The sequence below is a fragment of the Maniola hyperantus genome, chromosome 12 (assembly GCF_902806685.2).
Source record: "Maniola hyperantus chromosome 12, iAphHyp1.2, whole genome shotgun sequence".
NCBI lineage: Eukaryota > Metazoa > Arthropoda > Insecta > Lepidoptera > Nymphalidae > Maniola > Maniola hyperantus.
Window position 1 is genome coordinate 14,058,769 of NC_048547.1, and position 20,294 is coordinate 14,079,062.

At 37.7% G+C, this 20,294-nt stretch overlaps 2 protein-coding genes and 1 long non-coding RNA gene across 5 annotated transcripts; 2 read left to right on the forward strand and 1 right to left on the reverse strand.

The window, feature by feature from the left end:
- Positions 1 to 1,156: 1,156 nt before the first annotated feature.
- LOC117987243 (uncharacterized) lies at positions 1,157 to 9,015 on the reverse strand. The gene is made up of 7 exons (XM_034974201.2): positions 8,625 to 9,015; positions 7,363 to 8,157; positions 6,326 to 6,526; positions 5,045 to 5,133; positions 4,586 to 4,746; positions 3,707 to 3,853; positions 1,157 to 3,296 (listed from the first exon to the last, which is right to left on the reverse strand). Exons 1-7 carry the CDS (start codon positions 8,796 to 8,798, stop codon positions 3,157 to 3,159), a joined length of 1,707 nt encoding a protein of 568 aa, XP_034830092.2. The 5' UTR covers positions 8,799 to 9,015; the 3' UTR covers positions 1,157 to 3,156.
- A 158-nt stretch (positions 9,016 to 9,173) lies between these two features.
- On the forward strand, positions 9,174 to 18,885 carry LOC117987141 (odorant receptor 4-like). Of its 3 annotated transcripts, none has more exons than XM_069502059.1 (7): positions 9,174 to 9,292; positions 12,942 to 13,354; positions 13,756 to 13,852; positions 14,373 to 14,480; positions 15,165 to 15,272; positions 17,726 to 17,785; positions 18,831 to 18,885. In XM_069502059.1, the coding sequence occupies exons 2-7, from the start codon at positions 13,134 to 13,136 to the stop codon at positions 18,870 to 18,872; spliced, it is 636 nt and encodes a 211-aa protein (XP_069358160.1). In that variant the 5' UTR covers positions 9,174 to 9,292; positions 12,942 to 13,133; the 3' UTR covers positions 18,873 to 18,885. The 3 variants fall into 3 exon arrangements, with proteins under 3 accessions (XP_069358160.1, XP_069358158.1, XP_069358159.1); XM_069502057.1 differs by lacking the exon at positions 9,174 to 9,292 and adding an exon at positions 11,714 to 12,483 and having other exon boundaries at positions 13,045 to 13,354; XM_069502058.1 differs by lacking the exons at positions 9,174 to 9,292; positions 17,726 to 17,785 and adding an exon at positions 11,714 to 12,483 and having other exon boundaries at positions 13,045 to 13,354; positions 18,831 to 18,880.
- Positions 15,454 to 16,807, forward strand: LOC138403065 (uncharacterized). Its single transcript, XR_011237356.1, has 2 exons — positions 15,454 to 15,714; positions 16,184 to 16,807. It is a non-coding gene; the product is annotated as an uncharacterized lncRNA (long non-coding RNA).
- Positions 18,886 to 20,294: the final 1,409 nt, after the last annotated feature.

Genomic DNA, 20,294 nt, shown 5'->3' on the forward strand with positions numbered 1-20,294 from the left:
CTGCGCACGAAGTAAATGGAGATTTTACTTCCTATATCTACTTGAAACAAATACCTACATATCGCTAGCCCACTTTAGACTACCAAATTAGAGCGAAAGGCGAACCACACTGTGGTCCGACCTCTTGCTCGGCAGTTATATAGATTCATGGTACCGCGCTATTTTAGTAACCTTTTTCGCTGCTGTATGAAAGAACAGTATAACGCGTGCCAGTAAAGAAACGAAGCAGGGCTAATAATTTCGTCTCACTCACACAATCTGTGTAAGTAAGATCGAACTTCAATTTTTTTTTTATTGGTACACACAACAACCATAATATAACCAGGTGCAGACGCTACACACCTATCATTCAGAATTCTTTTTGCCTGACAATCCGTACACGACCGACGCGACGAAACGTGAGCCTGTCATGTCCCACACTGTACGGTTAGTGAAAATACCTTCAATCATTAGGTACCTTGTGAACAAAATTCTAAACTATAAGTATATCATTATCATCTAATGGGGCTAATTCTCTTGTACACAGTCTCTAAACTAAACTAAATTAACAGGTCTAAATCTTGTGCTATCCTTTTCCGCAAGCAACATTATGAAAGGGATAGCAATAGACGTTCCATTTTGGTTTAGTTTAGAGATTGTGTAAAATGGAATTAGCCACATTGTATGCATAAAGGATGTGTATAATGTTATTTTTAAGTGTATTAAAGGCATTCCATGTAAGTGAAAAAAATGCGGTGGCGTGTACTTGGTTTTTTTTTTTGGAGAATAAATCTTGTGGAAAAATAACTATATTTTCAAATGGTTTGTTTTGTACGTGTTAACAATAAGTGCCATCCGTCGCATATCCCTCACTGACTGTAAAGCTAAGATCTAGAGAGCGTACTTTGACTTTGCTCACACTTAAGTTTCAGTTAAAACGAGACAGATTTATGCAAGCGATATAGCGTCTTCTTTTAACCGTATGTTAAGTCTGAGCGAGTGCGCTCTTTCCATCTCAACCTATGGGGAGCTCTATCGGCGACACGGAACATTCTCGAAATATCACATATTGTGGCCGATTCTATTGTACACAATCTCTGCACAAATTGACAGGTCTAAATATATTGCTATCACTTTAATAATGCTTCGTGCTGAAAAGGATAGCACTAGATTACCTGTCCATTTAGTTTAGAGATTGTATACAGTCTGGGGTTAAGTCCCGTTTGTTCCATACGAAATGCGGAACGATCCCAACTGCATAATACCACTGTTTAGTCGTTGGGACAAACATGGTAACAACTAACAACTCATCTGTGCTACGGCCAGTCTCTAGTCATGCCGAATCTTTCGCGCACATACCTATGCGTTAGGTCACTGTATGGTTTTTCTTACACCGTGTTATGTCACGCCAATTGCTATTGCGCTGGAACCATGTCTCATTAACATCGAAATGACGTCATTTTGACGTCAGCCGAAATAAAAATATACCATCAGCTCGAAACTTCAGTCTAGTGGTGAGTCACTAAAATGGCGGCCACACGCATTAGTAATTTGCGGGACTTTTTTCTTTTTTCATATAAAAAGGTATATCATATCAAATCCGTGTCGACGTTTAGAACCTGATCCGTACAGTTCAGCGTTATTGAATGTATCATCAACATAAATATAAAATATACAATACCACGTTGCCTTTCAATCTAGGATGAAAAATATTTTTTTTTCAATAAAACGTTTTAAGTAAAGACCAATTGAGTTTTATTTGTGACAATTTTAATCCTCTATATCTGTGGTAAAATATTGTGAAATGAAAAATTTCATAATAGGTACTTTAGTTACTTTTTACAAAAATACTTCCGAGCTTGTGTATTGTTAATTCAAACTCAATGCTCTGAGGCGCAGCGCAGAGAATTTTTTACTACCAAGGCATTATCTACTTTGCTGACCTTGAAATAATATCGAAAATCAATTGACACAGTTTACTGGTTGCACTTTCCCCATTACTCTTGTGTCAATTGATTTTCGATATTATTTCAACCTAGATAAGGTCGATAATGGTTTGGCAGTAAAAATGCTCTGCGCTGCACCTCGCCTCTCTAAGTAATCTAATAAGTTTCGTTTATTTTAGAAGCAATCTGAGAAAAGATTTATCCCATACCTCTTTTTTCTGATACAAGTTAGACCATGACTGCAATCTCACCTGATGGTAAGTGATGATGCAGTCTAAGATACAAGTGGGCTAACTTGGAAGGGGTAAAATAATTGCTAAGTAATAGTAGGTATACAATTTTAACAACTTCGTTTTACGCTTAAAAACCAACGAATAAATAAAATTAATATGATTAAAAATATACCTATAGACCCAATATGGGTACTTTAAACAATTATAATTTTAAGTGCCGATTTTCCAATTTTGTCAAAAGACGGTCAAATTAAATTAATTTATTTAAAAAATCTAAGCAATTAAAAAATCTGCCTTAAAAAATTAAATAAGTATTAAGTTGTACATATTTCTCTGAATGATGTTTTAAAATCATAATCATATTAATTAGGAAATAATATTATGTGGAGCTATAGTCGACGCATTTTAAACTGAGTCGTCGAGTTATCCGTCTGTTTCGCTCGCACTTACAGGTCGTAGGTAAGTGTGAGCGAAACAGACAGATAACTCGACGACTCAGTTTAAAATGCGTCGACTATAGCTAACGAAACTGTGTTATTGCACGAAATAAAATTTTACAGGAGAAGCAAAAACTGTTAAAACTTTACTGTAATAATTATACCGTTTCGATCGCAATCACGAAATTCGGTTTCGGTTTTAAAGGCTTCCGAGACTCAAGCACGTAGATTTTTGCTCGATTGAAGCATTTGACCGTTTACGAAGTTTACTTGATGCTTGAGTCAAACATTTACGTGTTTGATGCGATTTCATATTTTAGCTTGACGCGACGTTTGGAAATAAAGTGGCGTTTTGTCACAGTGTGGCACACAAGGATAATATTTTCACGCTCACACGCACACGAATATGACATCGGCGAATAAAATTCCTCTTGTGTCACACTAGAACTAAAGAGGATTTTTCCCGTTGTGTCACAGTGTGACTGACGGGAGTGTGACTCAACGGGAAACTCTAAGTATTTGAATGTAATGTACACAGTTTTGTTCGCCAGCTCCATATAGTTATATCTCTTGCGGCGGCTGGTGCGGCTCGTGCTTGAGGCGGCGGTGGCGGCGCAGCGCACTGTCGTCGCTGAAGCGCTTGCCGCACACGCCGCACTGCCACACGCACCCCTGGTGCGTCTTCATGTGGCGACACAGCCCTGGCCAAGCCAAACAACAACACCTACTCATTAGTCATCATCATGATCAACCCATCACCGGCTCACTACAGAGCACGGGTCTCCTCTCAGAGTGAGAAGGGTTTTGGCCATAGTCTACCACGCTGGCCATGTGCGGATTGGTAGACTTCACACACCTTTGAGAACATTATGGAGAACTCTCAGGTATGCAGGTTTCCTCACGACGTTTTCCTTCTCCGTCAAAGCAACTGATATTCAATTACTTAAAACGCACATAACTCCGAAAAGTTAGAGGTGCGTGCCCGGGATCGAACCCCCGACCTCCAATTAGAAGGCAAACGTCCTAACGGCTAGGCTATCACAGCTTTGTGTACACCATTAGTATCCGAAGCTTATCATGATGTTGAATAGATAAGTAACGTGTTCCTCACCGGAGGCGTGCAGGAAGCGCTTGGGGCAGAGCGCGCACTCGTGCACGGGCGCGCGGTCGGCGGGCGCGTGGCGCCGCGCGTGCGCCGCCAGCGCGCCGCGCTGCGTGAAGCTCTTGGGGCAGCGCGTGCACGCGAACGGCCGCACCGCTGCGGGGGGGAGGCCTAGTGTCATTGCTGATTCTTCTCCGTAGGAAAGGCATTCCGAACCAGTGGAATATCCATTTGACGATTAGGATTCAAAAGTATTTGTAAAAGTTAATGTAAATCCTAATTCCTACTAATATTATAAACTAGCTTATGCCCGCGACTTCGTCCGCGTGGACTACACAAATTTCAAACCCCTATTTCACCCCCTTAGGGATTGAATTTTCAAAAATCCTTTCTTAGCGGATGCCTGCGTCATAATAGCTATCTGCATGCCAAATTTCAGCCCGATCCGTCCAGTAGTTTGGGCTGTGCGTTGATAGATCAGTCTGTCAGTCAGTCAGTCACCTTTTCCTTTTATATAATATATTGAAGAGATGTGAAAGTGTGGATGTTTCGATGTCTGTTACTCAATCACGCATAAACTACTGGACGGCTTTGGCTGAAATTTGGAATGGAGATAGATTATACCCTGGACTAATAACACATAGGCTACTTTTTATCCCGGAAAATCAAAGCGTTCCCGCGGGATTTTGAAAAACGTAAATCCACGCAGACGAAGTCTAGTAAAAAATATTTCTGTTCTATTAAAGTGAAAACTACTTCAGGTGCTTGGGCGATTTTGGGATGAGAATTTCAAGATCGCGTCAGTGACTCAGTGCGTGCCTCGTCAGCACCTCTCGCCGGTGTGCGTGCAGAGGTGCCACTTTAGCACGGTGTGCGTAAAGAACTCACGTTGGTGTACCAGGGTGTGCCTCGTCAGCACCTCTCGCTGCGTGAAGCTGAGCCCGCAGCTGGCGCAGCGGAAGGGCCGCTCGCCGGTGTGCGTGCGGAGGTGGCGCTTTAGCACGGTGCGCGTCGAGAACTCTCGCTCGCACTCGGTGCACCGCGGACGCCTGAACACACAACACCCTAATCATATACGGTAGAATCTAGCGACGGGCATGATTAAAGACATAAGGCATAAGGGTGAACTAACAGCTAAACTAGCTTTCTGGTGCTGTTTCTTCTACAAACATTGAGCTGCGCGGTGTGCTGTGCGACTGCGACAGCGCGACATGCATGCGCACAAGTGCAAGCGAGATAGACGGAAGACTGAGCGAGGTGGGCAATTCGATGACGGGCTAGCAAGCACGTATCGCGAGATCATTGCTATGTTTTGAACAGCACAGCCGTACAAACTCAAAAACTTACTCATTCTTTTGTTGTTTTGTGACTTCATTTATTGCTTTTTCTTTCACTTTCGTTTTTCTATTTATTATTGTTGTTGGAGTTGGTTGTTCCTGAAACAAAATACATTAAAAAAAACCGACCATGTGCAAGTCGGACTTGCGCAACGAGGGTTCCGTACTAAATAAGAAGTAAAACGGTAAGTATCACTTTTGCTAACGTAACAAAAAACTATGATAGTTAGAGTGTTAGTTTTTTCTGTAAACTATACATAAACTCCTATTGACCATAATTATTTCAGATTTTTTGATTGGTAAACTTCGGAGATTAGAGGAGAGGAACAGTTTTTTCTTTTCGTTATTTCGCACAACAAATCAAAAACTATCTCTATATATAAAAATGAATCGCTAAATGTGTTACTGATCGCAAATCTCGATAACAGCTGAACCGATTTCGCTAATTCTTTTTTATAATATTCCTTGAAGTATGAGGATGGTTCTTACGGAGAGAAAAATTTAAAAAATTGTAAGTATAAAAAAAATAAACAATTAAAGAATCGACTGTTAGGCGGTACGAAGTTCGCCGGGTCAGCTAGTTATGCATAAATATTTGTTTTAGAATGCACAGGTAAAGTCTTTCGTATGAACCTCAATGTATTATAGTTATCTTAATTTGAAAATTAAAATACTAATTATTAGTACATGACCATGTTTTAATTTTTTTTGTGATGTAACCACAAATTCAAGGTTTTCGATATTTTTCCCTTTACTTGTGCTATAAGACCTACCTGCCTCACGATTCTAGGTCAACGGAAAGTACCCTATAGGTTTTCTTGACAGACACGACAGACAGACGGCGGCGTTTGAACAGATCAAATTTTAGCAATGTTTTAAATATAATTAAAAAAATAATTTGAGCATTTCAAACAATATTTATATTTTTTCTATGTTATAACAATGTAAAAAACGCACAACAGACGAAAACGTTTAAGTGCGGAAACCAGCCCAGAGCGAAGAAGAACAATGTAAAAAGTGAATTAAAATTATAAAAAAACTAGCCGATTCCCGCGACTGTACGCGTGGATTTAGATTTTTCAAAATCCCGTGGAAACTGTTTGATTTCCCGGGATAAAGTAAGATAAGTAGCCTATGTCATTCTCCAGGTCTTTAACTATACCCATGCAAAAAATCACGTTGATTCGTTGCTCTATTGCGACGTGATTGAAGGACAAACCAATAAACCAACAAACAAACCCACTTTCACATTTATAATATGGGTACTGATTACATGCATATTCCCTATTACCTCTTCAATTTGAACGAACTCCAAAGTGATCTGTTCGCAATCGCCTGTCTCTATCTGTATCGTTCTATACTCTTCTGTCATATGCAGCTCGTTTTGCTGTCTCTTCAGAATGCCCATCTCTACCAGTATGGTACGGAGGAACTCTGCGACGTCCGGACACACTTCTATTGGATTAGTTTGACTAGGTTCTTGAGGAATGTCCTGTAAAATAAACTTCCTATTTAAAAACTAGCCAAGTGCGAGTCAGACACGCACTTGGCTAGTTTTTACTGAGTGTTCCGTACTACATTCGTATTTTATCAACATTTTACACGATAAATCAAAAACTATTATGCCTAAAAATAAATAAAAATCTGTTTTAAAATGAACAAGTAAAGCCCTTTTATATGATACCCCACTTGTTATAGTAATCTTACTTTAAAAGTTGAAAATAGCAATATTTGTTCACATTTTCACGATTTTTAGATTTGTCCCCTCCTGTCAGCTATAAGACCTACCTTCCTGCCAAATTTCATGATTCTAGGTCAATGGGAAGTACCCTGTAGGTTTCTTGACAGACAGACAGACCGACAGACAGACAGACAACAAAGTGATCCTATAAGGGTTCCGTTTTTCTTTTTGAGGTACGGAACCCTAAAAGTATATCAATACTAGCTGATGCTCGCGACTTCGTCCACGTGGAATTAGATTTTTTTTAAATCCCGTGGGAACTGATTGACTTTTCGGGATAAAAAGTAGCCTATGTCACTCTCCAGGTCTTTAACTATATCCATGCAAAAAAGTGTTGATCCGTTGCTCCATTGCGACGTGATTGAAGGACAAAACAAACCAACAAACAAACACACTTTCGCATTTATAATATAGGTACTGAAACTGATATATATATATACCACAGATATTTCTATGTGACGACGCAGCGACACGGCTCCAGCGCCGCACCGCCGCGCCGTTGCAACGCATCGTGCGTCCCCGCTCTAAGTGCGTTTGGACCTTTAATGTTAAAACTAAATAGGTAAATTACTGAAAGCAATGCCAACCTCTACACTCTTATTATTGCCAGCTTCATCCATCCATATATTGACTGTACTATCCAATCCGTTCTGTTGCAGCTCAGTTTGTACAATTTCTAATGGCTTTTCGAATGCCAGCATGAGCTGATCTCTTGACATGGTCACTAAATGACTGACTAAAGATGTGTCCGACTGACTGACTGTACAGTCTGACTGATCATCTGCACTGTGTAACTGAGCAATTGTACTGTCTGATTGATCAACTGACTGCCTGACTGCACATACTGACTGAGTGACTGAGTTGCTAATTGGACAGACTGCCTGACTAATTGGACAGACTGACTGACTAACTTGACAGACTGACTGACTAACTGGACAGACTGACTGACTAACTGGACAGACTGACTGACTAATTGGAGAAACTGACTGGTTGATTGGAGAGATTGAGTGGCTAACTGGACAGACAGATTGACTGATAGGACAGACTGACTGACTAATTGAAGAAAATGACTGGCCAATTGAACATACTGACTGGATAATTGGACAGACTGTCTGGTCGATTGGAGAGACTGACTGTCTGACTGGACAAACAGATTGACTGATAGGACAGCCTGACTGACTGATTGACACACTGCACAATGTTGCCTTTTGCTCTTCTTGTTTAATACTAAGCTTTTTAGCTGTTTTTGCCCGTACAGCAAGTAAGTGATTTTTTAGTTTATGGTATGTGCTATCACATTTTTTTCTGAACTCATAATATTTGTTCAATTTATTGTGGCACTCAGTGCATATTGCGTTCGGTAGACAATCTTCTCGTGTGATCTGCAAATGATAATTATAAAACTTAGATACTAATATTACACAGTGTACAGTGATAGGCTGAGATGACTGCTTTCCATTCAGTTGGTCAGGGGTCTTATCCCAGGCACCTGTAACTTCAGAGTTATGTGTGTTTTAAGCAATCAAATGTCACTTGCTTCAACAGTGAAGGAAGACGTTGTGAGGAAACCTGCATGGAATGGAAATTCTTTTGGTTTATTATTAAATAGGTGGATATCATATACTGCCCAATTAAGATGTTCCCACTAGATTAAAACATGGGGTTATTCAATGGGTGGACCAACAAATTCTTGAAAGACCGGCAACACATTGGCGGTTCCTCTGGTGCTGCAAACATTCATGGGCGGTAGTAATCACTTAACACAAGGTGGCCCGCTGCTCGTTTGCTCACAATTTTTATGTAAAAAAAGGAGTTTTAATTTAAAAAGCTATTCCATATCCATACCTACCTCATAGCCAACACACATCAGGATCCTAGTGGCGAGCACAGTGCAGATATCATTCTTGTTGGCAAATATGGGAACACTCTCCTTAGGTTCTTCCAGGCACAGTCTGCACAACCCGAGTACACCCTCAATAGGCTCCATGCACTCTTTCACATTCTTACGCATATAAGTCCGCATATTTACGATTTACGAAACGACCTCGACTAAAAGTGATATTATAACCTCAACTCTCTATAAAAATTTTATTTATTATTTTCACTTCAAATCAGTAGGTAATTTTAATTTAGGATTATTCACTCCTTTTCGTATTAATTATATGAAATTTTAGTTTTTTTTTATTTGTTATTATTTACTAAACTAAACCATTTCAAGCCACCAAGATTTCAAAGAATAAAACAACATAAAAATTAACATTGTCAGTGTCACTGTCAAGTGTCAAGATGTTGTCAAGTGTCTCTGTAAACCACTGTCAACATTGATATTGCAAGGTCAACTGTCAACCCACCAACCCAACCACAACCAAAGAGTAAGCTAATAAGTGTATTGTGCTGTGGTGGTTTCTGATAGAGTTCTCATTGATTAGGTATCTACTATATGGTTCTGATCAAAGAATTTCTAAGTACTACTTCGTTGTAATACAAGTTAGCCCTTGACTGCAATTTCATCTGGTGGTAAGTGAGTGAAGCGCTATCCCGTACCGGGCTGGCGCGGGGTTTATGCGGGTATGAGCGGCGTCCCCACCCCGATTGCCATCTCGACCTGTCGCACACAATACCTATAAGCGCAAGCAAAGCGAGCGCGAAATTATTTACTATTATATTATAAATAAGTAAAATCTAGGTACTCAAAGCCTTTGAAAGCGCGAACAAAGCAAGCGCAATTTTTTTTTGAAATATAACTCAAGGGAGGTGCATATTTGTGTCCTTTTCGGCACCTCCGAAAATCAAATCTAGGCACTCATAAACTGATAAAGCGCGAGCGAAGCGAGCGCGAAATTTTTCACGACATTACGCATGGGAGGCATATATTTGTTTCCTTTTCGGCACCAGCCGAAATCAAATCTAGGTACTCATAAAACGATAAAGTGCGAGCGAAGCGAGCGCGAAATTTTTCACGATATTGCCCTTGGGAGGCATATATTTGTTTCCTTTTCGGCACCGCCCGAAATCAAATCTAGGTAGGTAGGTAAATTTATGGGCGGTCAGCTTGCGCCCCCTAGGACTCTGCGCCCGGGTGCACCGCACCCCTTGAACGTATTGAGAATAATTCGACGCTATAATAATATGTCAAAAACCAGCTAAGTGCGAGTCAGACTCGCGCACCGCTGGTTCCATACTACAATTGTATTTTTTTGACATTATGTACCATAAATCAAAAACTATTATGCATAAAATAAATAAAATTTGTTTTAGAATGTACAGGTAAAGCCCTTTCATATTATAATACCATACTTGGTATATGAATGTTACTTCAAAAGTTGCAAATACTAATTATTTGTTCATGAACACGTTTTTTTTGTGACGTAACCACAAATTTACGGTTTTCGGATTTTTCCCCTTATGTGTGCTATTAGACCTACCTACCTGCCAATTTTCATATTTCTAGCTCAACGCGAAGTACCTTATAGGTTTCTTATAATAGACAGACAGACAAAGAAGTGATCCTATAATGGCTCCTTTTTAGGGTTCCGTAGTAAACAAGGAACCCTTATAGTTTCGCCATGTCCGTCCGTCTGTCTGTCCGTCCGTCCGAAAGTCGTCGCTTAATCTCAGAGACTATATTAGTGCTATAGAAATCTGTAATTTGGCATGGATATAAATATTAATCACGCCGACAAAGTGGTGAAATAAAATTTTGATAAATATTTTTTTAGGGTAGCTCCCTAACATGTAAAGTGGGGATGATTTTTTTTTCTCGTCTACCCCATAGTGTGGGGTGTGGGGTATCGTTGAATAGGTCTTTTGAAAATACTGTGGGTGTGGGAACATCATTTTTCTATTTCTAGATCTGTTTGTAAAATATGATGTTTTAAAGTGTTAATTATTTAGATTTATTAGAGTCGAGTGTCCCCCCCCGGCCCCCCCCCCCCCCCTCTATCAGCCAAATGGTAGTATATAGGAACGTGAACAAATTCACAGCAATAGTATGTATAATCAATTTTTTTCAACAGGTTAAGGAATTATATCTGTTTTTCGAGGATTGTGACTACGGAACCCTACACTGCGCGTGGCCCGCCACGCACTTGGCCAGTTTTTTACTTTTGAGGTACGGAACCATTTTAGGGTAGATGCATAATATTAGAAACTGAAACTTGTGTATAATTTCAGTTATAGGTAGGTAGTCCTACATATGTATACTGTACTTGAACAACAAATACTAAAATTAGATATAAAGAAACGAAATTCTTTCATTTTAATGAGTAGGTACCTATCAGAATTTTTAACATAGCTTCACATAATATTAATAGATGGCGCTGTTTACATTATAAAACTATCGGGAATTATGGGATACCGCGAGGTTTTAGGTCAGACCTCGGAGCGAACCAATAGTTTACGCTCAAATATAAATTACACAATTTAACATGAAAAAGATTATTTTGCACTTTCTAAAGCTAGCACTTTTATCCCTTAGTATTAGCCAGTGTGATGAGAATCAGCACCATATTAGGTCAGAAAATCGGTCGAGTGTGAGTCGGACTCTTATATGAAGGGTTCCGTACCATCGTACCTACAAAGAATCGCATTTTTTTTATGGCGTCCATTTACAAATCTTTATTATTTGGTGATATAGCGACAAAATAGAAATACAAAATACAGTCTGTGAAAATCTCACGCTCTACCTATTACGGTTCCCGAGATACAGGCAGCTGACAGACAGACAGACGGACGGCTGGACGGATGGATGAACAGACGGATGGACGAATAGCAGAGGCTGGTCCCGTTGCTTGGCACACTTCGGGTACGGACCCTTTGAAACAGTGTTAAACTTAAGTTCTTTTAATTGCAGCCTACCCATTTAACTAGGTACCTATATTATTATCTTTTTATACTACTATAGTTACAATTAATAGACAATGTAAAGGACAGATTAATAATTAAAATGCTTGATACTACTTACATGAGTTTTATTCAGTACGTTATAGCGTATAGACCCATTTTCTTCCTGCAGTGCTATAGGTAAATGTTGCGAAGCTCTCTACTTCACTCTTGTGAATATGGCAGTTTAAACAAGTTCAGCAAACTTTAACGGTGTTGCAGTTCGCGGTTACTACGTAGGTAAATGAAAAGCAACACAAACCAGAATAATTTTAACTTTGAAAAATACTTACTTACTTAATAGTTAGGTAGCTGAATTGTAAGAATGTCGACGTCTATCGAAAATTCTAATTACAATAGTAAACACAATCTAAATAAGACTTCGTTGTACGTTTACAAAGTAAATACATTTTGGCTTATTGGTGCATTGCCTGATTTACTTAAATGGCGAGAGAGTGGTTATAAAAAGATAATTTTCGAATATATACAGAAAATTCTAACAGTTTGTATTTTTATATTCGTCGCTATGGAAGTGGGGTCATTTTTCACACAAAATAACCTATCGGTAAAACAAGCAGGTGACATGAAGATTCTTGCTTTTTCTCATCCCATATTCGCAAGCTATCGTTTTGTTATTGGATATCACAAAGAAAAGGTTAAGAGTCTGCTTTATAAATTATGCATCAAAATGAAGAATGTTTACAATGACCCCGAAGTTGAACGGCAAATGATCAAGAAGTCTACTATATATTCAGTGGCATTTCTCTTAAATCTCATGAATGCATTGGTTTCTTACGGCTTGGAGGCATTGGTGCAAGTTTTACGTGGTATGTAATAAATATGTACCTAAACGGTCTGATATTCAAATTTCAAATCAGTACCAGACCGTTTATTTAAACAAAAAACATAATATTATTTAACAAAACATAATATTAATTGAACAAAACATAATTTTGATTGTTATTTAACAAAACATTATTTTGATTTATGTTTTTTAGGGTTCCGTGTCTGTCTGTCTGTCAAGAAACCTACAGGGTACTTTGTACGTACGTACGTTGACCTAGAATCATTAAATTTGGCAGGTAGGTCTTATAGCTGGCTTTAGGGGAAAAATCTGAAAACCGTGAATTTAGGGTCAGATCACACAAAATTAAATTGTGGTCATGAACTAATAATTAGTATTTTCAACTTTCGAAGTGAGTGACTATATCAATTGGGGTATCATATGAAAGGTCCTCACCTGTACATTCTAAAACAGATTTTTATTTATTTTTATGCATCATAGTTTTTAAATTATCGTGCAAAATGTCGAAAAAATACGACTGTAGTACGGAACCCTCAGTGTGCGAGCCTGACTCGCACTTGGCCGGTTTTTAACATTTTTGCAGGTGGTACTTTTGTGACAGTAGTAACTGCGTGGCCCGACGTCACCGACAAGTGCATTTCAGCAAGTATTGGTAGAGTTATTGGCTATTTCATGTGGTGGGTATGCATGACCCGTGTCGCAGCCGTCTTGATACTCATAATAATAACTACAGGATGTCTGGCCTACCAATTTAAGAATCTACAAAGCTATTTCTACAGTCTCAATAATATATTCGCTAAGCAGAGCATTAGTGAAACTGATCAAGAGAATGCCGAACAAAAATACGAGGAGGCTCTCAAAGTTGGGATTCAATTACATATTGACACATTGTGGTAAGTATACCAATGGCTTCCTATGTAATATATTGAAGTTATTAAAGTAGGTATACAATCAATTTAGCTATGAATAATTACCTACCTTACTTTGCGAAAATATGACGTAGGTACTTGATTTCCTTATAATAATATGTCGATTTTTCACATGGGCCGTTGTTATATTGGATGAACCAGTTGTTCAATTAACTTTTTTTACTATCAGTTAAAATGGCAAATCAGAATATTATGCTTACCAGACGTCATCTTGGTTAAAAACTGAGGTTAGCGAATAGAAAATTTAACATTTAATTATTAGAAACTTATAATTAAATTAGCTTGTCACTGATATACGGAATAGCCCTGCTGTACATAAACATTTATGCACATTTACCTAATTGCGATAATATTTCTACGCATAGGTGCACCAGACAAGTGCAAGTGGTCTGCAGCTTCGTATACAGCGCACAAATAACCATAAATGTGTTTGTAATGACAATACAAATGTTACAAATGATGGTAAGTTACCAATAAATAAAATCAACGAACGATATTAAAACAATTTTTTTTCTCTAATCGGTTTTTAGGGTTCCGTACCTCAAAAGGAAAAACGGAACCCTTATAGGATCACTTTGTTGTCTGTCTGTCTGTCTGTCAAGAAACCTACAGGGTACTTCCCGTTGACCTAAAATCATGAAATTTGGCAGGTAGGTAGATCTTATAGCTGACATTTGGGGAAAAATCTGAAAACCGTGAATTTAGGGTTAGATCACACAAAAAAAAAATTGTGGTCATGAACTAATAATTAGTATTTTCAACTTTCGAAGTGAGTGACTATATCAACTTATCAAGTGGGGTATCATATGAAAGGGGTTCACCTGTACATTCTAAAACAGATTTTTATTTATTTTTATGCATCATAGTTTTTGAATCATTATGCAAAATGTTGAAAAAATACGACTGTAGTACGGAACCCTCATTGCGCGAGCCTGACTCGCACTTGGCCGGTTTTTTCTCATCAACTTAAATTTTGTTTCAGAGTACCAACCGTACGTTAGGAATGGCTTTTACGATAGTTTTGACATCAACGTGCCTACTGTTCAGCACTGGCGTCTTAATGTGGAACGCTGGAGATGTCACAGTGGAAGTAAGTGGGCTGTTTAGTCTAACAACGTCTTTAAAACGTGAACCGTTTGAATAAGTTTACGCAACATACCTACTTAACTTTTATAAAGTAAGTATATTACTAGAAAAAAAAATTATAGTGGGTAGATACACTTTTTTTAATTAAAGCATTGTTAGCAGGTACTTATTATGGTATGGCGTATGGTAAATATTCCCCTTTCACGTCAAACTACGAGTAAAACAGTTTAGCATTAGGTAAAAACAACTCCTTAATAAACCTGAGCAGTGCAGTGCTAAAAAGTAAAAAGTAAAGTGCAACGGCGGGTCTGGTTGTCGCGCTATTGGCTCGTCAGTCAACCTTTTTCTTCGCGTTGCACTGTTTGAAAGAACACCCATGGACGACAGCGTTACATCCTCTTTCACTGTCGTCCAAAGTCCTTTTTTCTGACGTTGCAGCAGATTACCATTTCCCATATTATAAATGCGAAAGTGTGTTTGTTTGTTCTTCAATCACGCCATCTGTGGCAGCAACGGATCAACGTGATTTTTTGCATGGAAATACATACCTACCTAGTTAAAAATAATAGCAATAGGCTACTTATTATCCCGGAAAATCAAAGAGTTTTCACTTGATTTTGAAAACCTTAATTCACGCCGACAAAGTCGCGAGCATCACCTAGTACTTAGACCACAATTTCCATTTCAGGCAGCCCTTGTTCCCACTGCCATGTATAGTTCGGGCTGGCAGAATTGTCGAGGCAAGAGCTCTCAAAGAGTCCGAAAGTTATTGGTCATCGCTATGGGTCAAGCTCAGGTAAGTAGGTTGAAATGTACATAAGTTGAGCAATTCATTGCAGAGTTCAAAGCAGAGCAACGAAGTAATTTATGGTATAAGTAATTTGTTAATATCAAATTAGAGATTTAAATTTAGGATTATTATAAGTACCTTCAAACTTACCTAACTATAGATAAGTAGATAAGAAAGTAGTTAGGGTAAAACACCCGCTAGTCAGCCGTGCACCAGTAGTCAGCCTTAACAGACATTATTTCCCTATAAATAGTGTTAAAATTTGTGTACACCATTAAAATAACGTTTGAACGAATCCTTGTCTCTCTATTGGCTAATACGCAGACATACAAACCAATATCATATCAATGAGACGAGCTACGCTCGTTCATTTGCACCGCCGTCACAGACATGACTAGACGCGCTATTGTTACTGTTTTTTGTCTTCAGGAAACCCGTAAAGTTTTTGGTAAGTTTTTGTGTCTATATGTTGTTATTTGCGGTGGATAATTTTATTGTGTTACAATAAAATGTTTATTTTGCGATAAAATCAACTATTACATGCATTTTATTTGTTTAATATGTTGTAATTAAGGTGGCCGACTACTGGGTTTCGAATTTTAACTGTAGATCCAGTGCTCAGCCATAAGCGGCTGACTACTAGTTTTTAGGGGAATATCTTAGATTTAGCTGATATTAACGAAGCGAATAGTTCCAATTTTGCTCAATACTTTGAGCTTAACTTTTCTAAGACGAAAAGTGTATTTTACCAGTAGTCAGCCGCGTACAAATGTAATTGCATGTTAGTGGCCGACCAATGGCTTTATGAATCCAGTAACCAACCGTCAGTCCTGTTGCTCTAAATAGCACCTTAAAGCCTTTTGAAGTAGAGTTTAATTTATGTACAGTTATTTTAGACTGAAAATCACTTGTTTTAGAGTTCCATCATGTCATGAATAGGAGCTATTTCTTCTAAAGAGTGGAGACAATTTGAAAGACAAAAAGAAGAAATGAAAGAACTGAAAGGGAACGAAATATTAAATAAAAATCGTAATGAAAAAAAAGAGAGACAAAAAAGAAAGAAGAATTACAAAAAAGGAAAGCGGAAAAGCAGTTGAGTTCTAACAAAAGTAAAAAGAGGAAGTAAAATAAGATATTATGTACTTTAAACAGAATAAGATGTTATAATTTTGAAGAGGAATTGACTAGCGATACCGAAATCAACGACCTGAAAAATATAGGATGTGATAATTGCCCTGCGATAAGTGATAAGTGCCCAGTGATAAGTGCATTTTAAATAGTACCATACCATTTAAAATGCACTGAATTCGCTGGGGATATGTATGAAAATACATATAATAAGAAATTTCTATGCCAAATATGCAAAGTAAGTGAGAGGCTGACTTTAGGGTAAGCCATGGCTGACTTGTGGAAAAATGAGGCTGAGCACTGGGAAAAAGTGCCATAATATGATTATTGTTAATTTTTTCTATAAGTCTAACAATAGTATAATATTTTGTTAATTTTTTTAGTTAATTTAATAAATAATCTTTCACAAACAAGTGGTTGTTTTTATGCATAGTGTTTAATATTTAAAATACTAATAAACAAAATTTAATCACTCACTAAAAGGCTGACTACTGGGTGTTTTACCCTAATACTTTGTAGATTAAATCAAAAGCAAAATATTTAGCATAAAAAAAATTACAGACTGCACGTACAAAAAATTTCCAAGTCGGTTCTGTAATAAAAAGCTGATTTTTTCTGACTACACATAATTTCGTATTAAGTATTTAACTAATTAGGTACAATATGTTCACGAAAAATTTTAAATAGGTAACTACGTAGGTTCACTTCACAGATTTTATAATAGTTAATAATAAATTATAATGTAACTAAATATAGTACCTACCTATAAATAAATAGGTAGGTATAGTAAGAATCCATCAAAGCCATCTTGATTATCATAGAACCGATTTTAAGTTTTACTAACGTAAAAGTAAATTTTTGTTCGTGTGTACAAAAAAATTCCGAGTCGGTTCTGGGAACCAAATTATTAATCAAAAATTGTTTACTTATTATTTTTCTGACCACATTAATATTAAAGAGTTAGATAGGATAAAATATAATACCTACTTACTAATAATATGAGTATGAAACACATATTCCATTTGCGACATCAACAAGTGCCTAGTTACTTGATAAGAAAAACCTAAACATCTTGATAACAAAACCTAGTACCTACTCATGGAAACAACTGATAGACAAAGATTACCACAGAAAATAACTCCTAGCGTAGTGATTAGGCATAGGTACTTACTCTTTGTACATTGTGTTGTGCGCGAATGCAACGCGTCAACGATTTCTCGGCACGAACCTTTGAAAATTTATCGATTGTTTAATATAAGTAATCAATCTTTTCGTCTGTAAACAAAATTAGTCAAAAAATATTTGTTAAACTAAGTATAATAATTTTGCAGAGACCGGTCGTATTACGAAGCTTCGGAATTTTGGAGATCTCGTACCAGGCGTACGTTTCGGTGAGGTTTCTGCATCTACCTACATTCAACTACCTAATTAAATACCTACCACCTCTTCTCCCTATCCGCGGAAAGAAGTTACTCATAGATAATATACTAATATGAAGTTACTAATAGCGCTCTCTCTGTTACGCAATCCCATACAAATGATGAGAAGAGGCCAAAATCTCAGTGGGTGTTAACTATTTTGTGTTCACCAACCAATCACAATCGTACCCATATCATAAATGCGAAAGTGTGGTTGAAGTTGTTGTTGGTTTGTCCTTCAATCACATCGCAACGAAGCAAGGGATCGACGTGTTTTGCAAGGGTATAGTTAGACCTGGAGAGTGATATAGGCTACTTTGTATCGTGGGAAATCAAAGAGGTCCCATGGGATTTTTAAAAACCTAAATCCACGCGTACGAAGTCCCGGGCATCAGCTAGTCTAAATACATAAAAGGAAAAGGTGTCTGGTGGTGTAGCAATGTCTAGAAAAAGTAAATGGAAAAATCCAAAAACCCTGAATTTGTGGTTACATTACAAAAAAAAAGGTGTTATTTTTTATACCTACGATGGTTGGAAGCCATCCATGTCCGAGTTCGACTCGAACTTCACTAGATTTTCAAACCGCGCCAATTTTAAATTAAGTCGGTAAGGTTAAGGGGTATGGGTTTAATAAAAACTGCCATACCCCTTCAAGGTTAGCCCGCTATCATCTTAGACTGCATCATCACTTACCATCAGGTGAGATTGCAGTAAAGGGCTAACTAAATTGTACCTATCTGAATTTAAAAAAAAAAAGTCGGTGCAGTAGGCATAAATTGAAGAAAACGATTAAATAGTAGGCGCGTACCTACGTCCTGCGGGGCAGCCAGGCGGACGCGATGCCATACATTCTATGCCGCTCGGCACCCGCTCTCGATTAGGACACGTCCGCGCGTGTCTTCCTTACAATTTCTTGTAAAAATATATCTACACGATGGACGCCCCGGGACGTCCCCGCTCCCACCTAGGCCACAGGCTAGTAAGAAGTACTTTACATTAATTATTTTCATTGTTTCAGATGGTGAAAGCATCTTACTCAGCATTTTCACTTATGTATTAACTAACTAAATCAAATAATTAGGTAAACTAGATACTGTAACAACGTTGCGTCTCCTACTTCGTCTCAAAAAAGTCGTTTGAGGAAATGAGTATAATCTTTCACAACAAAATTCCTTAATTAGGTAATTGTAGACTTTGCCTTGTAGATTGAGGAGTTGGAATCCAAAATTTTTATGGGACAATGTCGCAAAGTTTCTCTATCGAAAAATTACGCAAATCGGTTTAGAAATCTCGGAGATTTCGGTGTAAGTACATATTATGTAGGTGGAAAAACACAACTCCTTCATTTTTGAAAGTAGGTTAAAAACCGGCCAAGTGCATGTCAGACTCGCCCACTGAGGGTTCCGTACTACAATCGTATTTTATCGACATTTTGTACGATAAATCAAAAACTATTATGTATAAAAATAAATAAAATCTGTTTTAGAATGTACCTACAGGTAAAGCCCGTTCATATTATGATACCCCACTTGATATAGCAATCTTACTTTGAATGTCGAAAATAGCAATATTTGTTTGAAACTCATTTTAATTTTTTTCTTGTGTTGTGACCACAAATTCACGGTTTTCATATTTTTCCCCTAATGTCTGATATAAGCCCTACCTACCTGCCAAATTTCATGATTCTAGGTCATCGGGAAGTACCCTGTAGGTTTCTTGACAGACCGACAGACAACAAAGTGATCCTATAAGGGTTCCGTTTTTCCTTTTGAGGTACGGGACTCTAAAAAGTACCTAGCCCGTGTTACCTACTCCTTGGTCAGTCCGAGACAACGCTCTTCAAGGCCAAAATGTCATTCTAAAAGGCCGATGTACATTACTTTCTGCCGCGTACTGTACCTACTTATTAGTGACAGGTACAATTAACAAGTAGATCGCAATTACCGCTAATTATCGTATTTAATATTCAGACTTAAATGTGATTGGAATTATTATATGAAAGGGGTACCTCCCTACCTAATAACATGAATGTTAGTTGAATAATTAATGTGAAATTATACACAATTTTACTTGAAATAGATTATTTTGCACTTAGTAAAGCTAGCGCTTTTATTCTTTAGTATACTTGCATAGAAAGTGTGAACATCAGAATCGGCACCATATTACTAAGTAGGTGCTAACCTAAGTACTAAGTTAGGTACTAAAAGTAGGTTAAATGAAAAACAATGTTTAGTTAGGTTCTTTATTGATTTAAGTCAGTGAACAGTCTTTTGACCACATAACATAATTTTATTCCACTTAGGCACTTATTTGTTATAAAAGTAGTAAAGTTTCATTACAAATAAAGGTACAAAAACAGTAAAAATTTGAATATAATATAGTCCGTACAAAATGACTCCTCACGCGCCATTTTAACTCTATGGATGATATGTCATGTCAAAACTCAAAAGTAGGTTACCTTTAAAATGCCCCTATTTTAAAG